Source organism: Andrographis paniculata, unplaced genomic scaffold (genome assembly GCF_009805555.1).
Source record: "Andrographis paniculata isolate CXL003 unplaced genomic scaffold, ASM980555v1 Contig62END, whole genome shotgun sequence".
Lineage (NCBI taxonomy): Eukaryota > Viridiplantae > Streptophyta > Magnoliopsida > Lamiales > Acanthaceae > Andrographis > Andrographis paniculata.
In genome coordinates, this window is record NW_026137598.1 from 2556592 (window position 1) to 2566869 (window position 10278).

At 44.5% G+C, this 10278-nt stretch overlaps 1 protein-coding gene across 1 annotated transcript; it reads right to left on the reverse strand.

Moving 5' to 3' along the window:
• Nucleotides 1-366: 366 nt before the first annotated feature.
• Nucleotides 367-861, reverse strand: LOC127260406 (uncharacterized). Its single transcript, XM_051288138.1, has one exon. The coding sequence runs from the start codon at nt 859-861 to the stop codon at nt 367-369; it is 495 nt and encodes a 164-aa protein (XP_051144095.1).
• Nucleotides 862-10278: the final 9417 nt, after the last annotated feature.

Sequence of the window (10278 nt, forward strand, 5' to 3'; positions counted from 1 at the left end):
ACCGCATTTCCAGTAAGTATCAGGGTGAGACAAGCGAAGCGATGACTGGCTTGGGTCAGGCTTAGGTTAGAAGTTAAAAGTCTAAATATTTTTCTAAAGGAACGAATCATTAAGCTACTTCTAAAAAGCAATAATCCTAACTATTTAAAGCAATAACACTATTTTAATGAAAGCGATAACTAAAACTGTAAATTCTAACTATGAAAGCAGTAAAGATAATTATAAAATCTATCTATGAAAGCGGTAAAGGAAAGCTGTAAATTTTTAACTATGAAAGTGATAAATTCTAACTAGGAAAGCAGTAAAGGAAAGCTGTAAAGTTTGACGTTTTTAAGATTAGGCTTCTGGATTTTCTTTTTAATTCCATCACATGACGAGTTTCTGAACTTCCACCAGATTAATATCTACACTGGCCTGCTTCAAAATAGGCCCTTTGATATAGGGTTTCAGTCTCGCTCCATTAACAAGGAAGGAATCACTCTCTTTGGGGTTGTCCACATTACTTATTCTTATGGCTCCACTTGGCAGCACTTGTCTGACTATATACGGCCCAGTCCACCGTGATCTCAACTTCCCTGGGAACAAGTGGAGCCTAGTATCGTATAACAGAACCTTGGATCCCTCAGCAAATTCTTTCTTCTTCAACTTCCTATCGTGATAGAATTTCATCATTTTCTTATAGAGTTTTGCACTTTCATATGCAAGATATCGGAACTCAGTCAAATCGAGCAATCTTTTGGTGCACTTCTCCTGCGCGGAGAGAAGATCAAAGTTTAAATATTTGATAGCCCAATACGCGCGATGCTCGAGTTCCAGAAGTAAGTGGCAGACTTTTACATACACAAGCTTGTATGGGGACATTCCAAATGGAGTTTTGAAGGTTGTTCGACATGCCCACAGCGCATCATCCAATTTTTTTTTTCCAATTCTTGCGAATTTTGTTTACTGTGGTCTGGAAGATGTGTTTGATTTCTCTATTTGAAACTTCCACCTGACCGTTTGCTTGTGGGTGATAGGGGGTAGTCAGATGTTGACAAACACCATATTGTTGAAGGCAAGTTTGCAGCGCCTTATTCACAAAATGGGTGCCTTAATCGTTTATTATCATTCTGGGGACCCCAAACCTTAGAAATATAGTATATTTTAGGAAGCGGATCACAGATCGAGCATCATTAGTAGGGAGCGCCTGCGCTTCGACCCACTTGCTCACGTAATCCACCGCCACCAGAATGTTTTCCCATTTGATTTTGGAAAGGGACCCATAAAGTTTATCCCTCATACATCAAAGATATCCACAAACAAGACTCCAGTTTGGGGCATCTCATCCCTCTTCGAGATAGAACCAAATCTTTGACACTTGTCGCAAGATTTGGCAAAGGCATCTGCATCTTTCTGTAGGGTAGACCAAAAGAAGCCAGGCTACAAAACTTTGGCCACTGTGCACAGGCCAGTAATGCCTTCCTACATGGGACCCATGGCATTCATTTAAGATCAGCGGGATCTCAGATTCCACTACACAGTGGCGGATTATTCCATATGAGCCGATGTTAAACAAATAGGGTTCATCCAAAAAATAATCCTTTGCCAAACTGAGAAATCTCTTCTTTTCCCGTTGTACTGTATGTGCAAGAAACTGTCCTGTAGTTAAGAAATTTGCCAGGTCAGCAAAAAATGGCTCATTCGCTTGTACCAGGATCAACTTTTCGTCTGGGAATAATTCGTTGATTCCAGGAGATATGTCCCTTTCTTGCTTCAACCTGCTGAGGTGATCTGCCATATGATTTTCCTTCCCTTTTTTATCCTTGATCTCTATGTCAAATTCTTGGAGCAACAAGACCTATCTAATCAAGCGGGCCTTTGTCTCCTTCTTCTCCATCAAGTACATGATAACTGCATGATCTGTGTGAACAATGGTCTTGCTTTCGATCAGATACTGTCTGAATTTCTCGAAAGCGAAGAAAATAGCTAGCAGCTCCTTCTCGGTTGTAGTGTAATTCTTCTGAGCAGAATCTAGTGATTTGCTTGCATAGTATATGACATTCAATTTGGATCCACTCTTTGTCCTAATACAGTGCCGACAGCATAATCGCTTGCATCTATCATCAACTCGAATGGCTCGCTCCACACTGGTGCAGAAATTATAGGAGCGGTGGTCAGCTTCTTCTTCAAGATAAGGAAAGCCTCCTCACACTCGCTTGACCAGTGAAAGTGAGAATCTTTGCACAACAATGCAGTGAGCGGTTGTGTGATTTGACTGAAGCCCTTGATGAAGCGGTGGTAGAACCCCGCGTGTCCAAGGAAACTTCACACTCCTTTCTCATTTGAGGGCGCTGGCATTTTTTCGATTACACTAACTTTTGATCTGTCTACCTCAATTCCGGCAGCTGAGATCTTATGGCCTAAGACAATTTCTTCATTTACCATTAAATTACACTTCTCTCAATTCAGCACGAGGTCAGTCTCGATGCAGCGGAGAAGTACTTTTTCCAGGATATTCAGGCATCTGGAGAATATCTTGCCATAAACCGAGAAGTCATCCATACACACTTCTAAGTAGGAGTCCAGGAGATCACTAAATATATGATACATGCACCGCTGTAAGGTGGCCGGGGCATTGCAGAGCCCGAATGGCATCCTCCTGTAACCGAACGTACCATATGTACATGTAAATGTGGTTTTATCACAGTCCTCCGGCTTGATGGGAGTCTGATGGTAGCCTGAGTAGCCATTGAGGAAACAATAGTACTCGTGTCCTGTGAGCTTCTCTAGGCATTGATCAAGGAACGGAAGTGAGAAATGATCTTTCTTTGTGACGGCATTTAATCTTCTGTAATCGATCCAAACCCTTCATCCAGTGACAGGTCTTGTCATGAAGACCTTCCCTTCGTCGCTTGTTTGTTCGACAAAGCCTCCTTTCTTGGGAACCACCTGGGTTGGGCTGACCCACTGGCTGTCACTGATAGGGTAAATGATTCCTGCATAGAACAGCTTGATTACTTCTTTCTTTACTACCTCTTGCATATTCTCGTTTAGACGCCGCTGAGGTTGTCTACATGGCTTCGCATCAGCATCCAGCCTAATATGGTGCATGCACACCGCTGGGCTGATTTCTTTTATATCAATAATCTTCCATGCAAACACCGTTTTTCTTCTTTTGAGAAGTGAGACGAGCTAAGCCTCTTGGTCCGGCAACAATGAGGCGGAGATTATCAGCGGGTAAGTCTCCTCCGGGCCAAGGTATATATACTTGAGGTGCTCAAGTAATTTCTTCAGCTCGTCCTTTGTACAGGTATCGCTCGCTGGTTCTCTCGAGGCTTCCTCTATAGACTCCGTGGGCGCTGTATTTCACCGCTTGCCTCACTAAAGTCCTTATTAGCTTCCAGCTCGAGCGGTCCATTATCTGAAATTCCTTCCAGATTTTCAAGTGTTATACAGTTCTCAAAAGTTGATAATTCATTTAACTCATTGATAAAATCACAGTTTTCTTCCTGAGGTTGGTGCAGTGCTTTGTTGATGGAAAACGTGACTTTATCACCACCAAAGCTCAATGAGATTTTGCCTTGGGCGACGTTTATTGTAGCTTAAGCGGTGGCCAGGAAAGGTCTCCCTAATATTATTGAAATTTTGCGATCTTCGCTTATTTCCATTATAATGAAATTTGCAGGGAAAATAAATTTATTTACTTGCACGAGTACATCATGAATAATTCATTTAGAAAGTCTTATTGATTTATCGGCAAGCTGAATTACAGTTCTGCATGCTTCTAATTCATAAAGCCCTAATTTGGAGAAAAGCGAGAAGGGCATAAGATTGATGTTTGCTCCTAAATCACATAATGCCCTAATCGGCTCTAAATTGCCTATAGTACAAATAATGATAAAACTCCCAAGATCGTTTAGTTTCTTTGGGAGGTCCTCCTTAAATACCGCGCTGCACACACTTTCCAGCTGCACTGTTGTCACTTCGTCAGGGAATGCCCACTTTCGATTGATAATGTATTTGATAAACTTAGCGTAATGTGGCATCTGTGACAAAGCATCAGCAAACGGTATAGTAATTTTAAGACTACGGAAAATATGTACAAACTTATCAAATTCTTTGAAATAGTCCTCCTCCCAAGTCTAGTAGGAAAGGGGGCCCTAGCCAATGGCTGAGCGGGACCCTTTTCCTTCGGTTCAGGCACCCGAGCGGCTGGTATCGCTCGTGGTTAGGATGGGCCTTCTTTCTCAACTAGAATCTGAATAATTTCATCCTGCACAGGCAAGTTAGCAACAATAGGGGTCGAAGGAGTATTAGTACCTCTGTCTGGCAGCGGTGGCGATTGCGTCCGCTTCCTACCCCTTGTTTCTATGGCCTTTGCTTGGTTTGGGACAATCTCGACTATCCCAGACAATGTTCCTTTCTGCTTCAGCTGCATAGCTTCAGCTATCTGCCCGACCTGTATCTCCAGCATTTTGATCGAGGCAGATGTATTTCTTTGGAACTCCTGATTTGCGCGCTCTGTGTTCCTCCAGAGTTCTTCCAGACTCAGTGGCGCTTGGACCGCTGTGGGAGGTTGGGCAAAAATAGGTGTCTGCTGCGGAAAGTGGGGGGCTTAAAAGTACTGTTGTTATTGTGGATAGAATTCCCTTTGGTGATATTATTGCGCAGCGAACTGTTGTGGCCGTTGGAATTGTTGCTGAGGACGCGGTCCAGCGGGGCCTTGAGCATGCCCTTTTTGGAACTGCTGGAATTGAGGGGCATTTTTGCCAGCCATATAGAAGACCTCCGTGGGCTTTGTTGATCTGTATAGGCGCATTCCTCAATCTCCGTGGCCTCATGCATTGCATGTTTTCCTTAATTATGCAGGTACTGTTTCATGAGCTTAGACAGCTCTTTGATTTGGATAGACAGACTATCTATCCGTGCATCGTGGGAAACCGAAGCAGGAACCTGGTATAAACTCCTCGATGGCTCCGGCCTGTTGGTCTCTGGCCAACTTATCTGATTGGCCGCCATTCTCTCGATTAGAGCCCTCGCTTCTGAGGCACAGCGCCCCATCAGCGAGCTTCCTGCCGCTGCATCCAGAGATATCCTTAGTTCAAGAGTGATTCCTGAGTAGAAAATTTGTAGCTCCATGAAGTCCGAAATTTTATAATAAGGGTAGTTGCAGAGCAATAGTTTGTAGCGGCTCCAGGCTCTAGGAAGGGTCTCATCACTCGCCATCTTGAAACTTAGTATTTCATTCCTCTAACGAATGGTTTTTGATACATGATGGTATTTACTCACGAAGTCCTGCACTATTTCCTTGAAAGTGACATGAATGGGATAGAGATTATCAAACCATTTCATGGCTTCTCATGTTAAAGAAAATGGAAACAGAATTAATTTTGCAGTGTCCTCTGTGATTCCGTGTGATTTGGAGGTGGCAGCGATCTTATTGAAGTTCTGTAGATGCTCGTATGGGCTTTCATTGAGCAGCCCGTGGAATTAGCTTTGGCTCACCAGGCTGACGAGCGCTGGTTTCACCTCGTAGTGGCTAGAGCCTCTGGGCGCAGAACTTGTAATAAATGTATGATCCAAGAGGGACTAATAGTGAACGTCCATGAGAACTTCAGCAAGCAGGCGTTTAGCAGCCCTGTGTCCCTGAGGCCTCTGGTTAGGCTCAACAGTAGGTGGTGGGGGAGCAATGTCGGCGGGTGTCGCAGTGGTGTTGGCAGCTTAAGCCGCTTGGGCAGCGATGAACGCTCCTTTTGCAGCTTGGATTTTCTCCACCTGAGTGAGGTGCGCTTGCAGCCCAGCCATTCCCTGTTGGATGCTGCCGAGGGCTCTCATGAGCTATTTCTCGGTTGGCGTCAGCGAGTGGGGAATGACAGTTGGGACAACAGTGGGGATACAGAGCGGTACCTTCTGCGAAGATGCGGATGCAGCAGAATTCGAGGAAGTCCTAGCGGCAGTCTGGAAATCTTGGACAACAGTAGAGGGTGCGGTGGCGTTTCCTTGGTTAGCCATGATCTTTTCTCTGACTTGCTCTCTGAACAGACGTCTCTGTGAACGAGCGGAAAGAATGGGACTCGTGGGACGCTGAAAACGCTTTGGACCCCTAGATAAAAATAGCCACACCAAAACAACAAGTTAGAACCAGAATTAGTAGAAAGCAAAATTACAGAGATTAAAAGGTAAATTATGGCACTTCAGAAGATCTTAACAGGGAAAATTTTCATGAGTTTAAAATCCCTGGCAACGGCGCCAAATTATGATAGCAAAAGTTTGGTGATGAGTAATTTATATATTTTCACAGGGAATTTTATATTCGAAAATACGGTGTGAATGACTATAGAAAGCGGTCAGATATAGTAACAGATTTTGGTTGTAGACCCTGAGTAGTTATTACAATTATTTATACTTTTTACTGGTGAGTTTCCAGGTTGAACACAGAGATTTTAAGTCATGAATTTCAAATCAAGTGTAGATTCTTGAAAAAATGGTGAAAAATACAGTAAAACGACCCACTTTGCAGCGGATCCAAATTTCTACTTTACGGGAAGCGGTAAGTAAAAGCGGTAAAAATGAGCGGAGGCGAGCAGTGAGGTGCCAGCATTGATCGAGTGAACGAGACATGAGCAGATGGCACAATATATATATATATGTAAGCGGTGGAGAGTGAATGAGAGGTTTTGTGTCTGAACTGTGCGTTACTTAATGGCTAGGTTTTCCTGGATGAAATGAGCGAGCGATGTTGGTGTATTAACGGAGGTATATGTATAGTACGGAAGCGGTGGAGGGAGATGATGTAAATATATAAACCGAGTTAATAAGAATTCTTATCACTAGAATCTGACCTTAAGGGATTTACAACAAGACTTCAATGACACCCATAATCGGAATATTATAATAAAGAAACCCTACTGTCACTAGGAGTTTCTGTGACCTAATAGACCACCGTCTATGCCCAATTAATTATCTCAACTTCTGCCTCATTAGTGGCTTTACCTTTATGTTACATCTTTTTAATCAAAATTGAATTCAAAATAGTAGTTAAGCAGGTCGACAAGGCTCCCACGTACTTAACTACATTGAACTACCTTGAAAACGTTTTTGGCAAAAGACAAGGCTTAGATAATCAATTCTTCTTATGTTCTAAACCAGTGAAATGAACTTTAAAAATCAAGGTTTATATAAGAGTGAAAAAAATGTGAAAGAAATAGAGATGGAGAACTGAATGATATTTCATTATTACTAATAAAGCCGGAAATGCTAATTCTACAAAGCTGTAGTCGAAAGCAGTAAAGCTACACTAAGTAAGCAGTAAAGTCTTGGCCAAGGGAGAAGGGGAATCCCTACTCCCTTGGCTATTCCTGTGGAGAATTCCCTTACAGAGTTACAGCTCTCGAAGGACGGGAAGACAGCTAGAATGCGCAGAACATTAATCGCTATAATACTCCAATCGAAGTATATTTACATACAGATATTTGGCTCTATTTATAGTAGGTGAAAAGGAACGGTTGCAAGCAGTTACAAGGCAGTTTCAACCGCTAGACGGTTAGGCGGTTGATGGCAGTTATTCTGTTGAAGCAGTTGTTAGCCGTAACTCCTAGGGTGCCCGCTCCTCTTGCAGAGGATTGTAAGGGCTCAGATCTTCCTCGCTTGCCGAAAGGCTGGAGGGCATCAGCGCAACTAGGCTTGCTTGTGCTGGCTGGCAATGGAATGGCTGTACCGCTGCAGTTGGAACACTTAATCAATATCTGCTGTCATTCTACAGCGGTGGGCATCTGGGCCGTCACTTGCGAGCGGGAAAGACTGTCGCTTGCGAGCGGTGGAAGCTACCGCTTGTCTCTTTTGCCTTAGTCTTTTCTAGCTGATGTAACCGTCGCTTGCGAGCGGAGGTGGCTGTCACTTGTGGCGTCTGCCTTAGCTTTTTTGGCACCAAAACACCGCAAAAAAAGCGCAAAATTTGTTAATAATCTCAACAAACAAACTCTGGATCATGTCAAGTGATATAGATCAATAAAGTATGCCGTTAACAAGTTATTGTGATGGTTTTTATACAGAAATTCAAGTAATACACAGTTTTGTCAAGCTAAGAATATGCTCATATTTGGAGTCATCACTTGGTCATTCTCAATAATGTCCAAGCTCTTGATTGACGTCTTATTATCCTCCAAGGCCCTGATAATCGGTTCATCCTCCGGGACAGACACCGGTGGCTCCTCTGGATGAGACTGTTGTCTTGACGGGGCACTGTTTTTTGGGACAGTTTGTTTCAGTCTCTATTCTCGTTGCCTCCTCCTCCGGGATAAGGTAATTCCTTCATCTGAGGTGTTTTCTCAGTCACTACAATTTTCTCCTGCTCTCCGGAGGGCTGCTCACACTATTGTTCATGTTTTGCGAGGCGTACGGCCAAAATTTTACGTTGGCGTCTTCGCCGTTGGGTTCTAGTCAGTGAAGGGATCCTTTTTTTATTATCTGCCCATATCTCATCATTTGGTGGCTTTTTTGGCCGTCACATAGCGTGAGGGGTTATCACCACTTGATTGACGGAAGTTACTGATCACACTTCGCCATTTTCTCGAAGCTAACTTCAGCCACAGTATCATGTAACGAGAGGCGGTCCCATACTTAACTTCTCCGTGGGGGTTTTATGGAGCTCCCCAATAATTCAAATACATTCTTCTTTAGTGAGGCCTACCCGCAATTCGGCCTGCTACCTGAGGCTGGTTGGCTCCTCCTACCAGGACAGAAACTATTGGCGTTAATTTGAGGCGAAAATGGCTCTGTATCGATCTTTATCTCTGGCTTTTCGGCTGGAGATGAAGATAGTAGAGCGTGATTCTTCTCCCGAAAACAATGTGAACTCTGGAACCCATGCATTCCTGGGTAGAGGATGATCGATGGAAACTTAATCCGGGAACGACCGTTGATATTAGGGTTATCGGGCAGCCGAATAGGGTCGCGATATAGCCTCCGAATTGCTTTCTCGATGGCCTGCGGATTACTAATTGGTTACAGAGAGGAGCAATCTCGACATGTCCTCTGGGCTACCCCGGGCCTGGCTGAGCATGGTGAAAATATTGATGATACCCATATGGAGGGTGTACCAAGGACGGACGTACCCGGTTCCCATCGACTGGCACTCTTGGAGGTGTCAATAATGGAGGGAGAAAATTTTCAAACTAGATTGGGGGTTCTGTTGTGGAGTTCCGTACCCTTACTATGTGGCTGGTCCGGCTGGAAAAGCTTCCTCGTATACTATATGCCTCCAACATGTAGGCGGCATGGTCACAGCTAGTGTACCTGTGCCCCAAGCCACTGTTATAGTCGACGGAATTGAGCCCCATGGACCCGGAGAAGCAAAAGCTGCCCCTAGGGCAGGCTCGGAAGTGGGGCGGATGCCCCCCCCCAAGTCATCCTTAAAGCTGGATGAGCGGTCGGAAGTATTGAGGCTGTGGTTGGCCATGCCCCCAAGGGTCAACAGTTCCTCCTCCGGCAGAGGCATTTCCTTGACCATTCGCCCCCGCGGGTGATGTCTGCGTGCTCCCGCCACCGAACAAAATATTGTTTTGCCTTTGGGCAACCAATAGTGTATACCCACTACTCCCCGGATGTCCCTAATATGGCGGCGGCCTTAAGGTAGCCTGCCCTGAGGACCGTACAGATCCTACAGCCACTGTTTCATCCGGGAGGTTCTTGTTTTCGTCTCCTTTGTTTATTATGGTGACATTACAATACTGGAGCATCACTGGAAGATGTCCACACGTGCTCCCCTGCGCCACCTTCTCCGGATGAGCATTTTCATCATCTATGGGCCTGACCGCCGGTGCCTTGCCTTTGGGTTTCTCTTCGTCCCTTGCCTATGCAATCTCGTTTTTGATAGTTGGCTTGAGGATGTCGACGAGATATTGAGAGAGGGTCGAGGCCGATTCATGGAAGGCTGATTGAATTTTTTCTTAGATCTGATTATGCAGGATGTTGGCTCGGATGGTGACCATCCTGTCCACGCCTCCCGGAGCTGCGGGCGATTCATCATTGGCGACTTCTCCGGAGATGCATGGAGCTGAGGTTTCGCCGGAGATTTAATTTTCCTTTGACATTGTAACTTTCTCCCGTGATAGTAATTTGCGAATTTTTAATTGCATAAAAGGTACGAGACTCGTAGAGTCGCACTAGGCATGCCAATCTATTGTCGCTGAAACTTTTGTCGATGACGTCCCAACGGATCTAGGTCGGTCGAAATTGACAATAAATCAGGTTCTCAGACCTACTCAAGAAATTATCCACTCGCACACAAATGTAATAAAT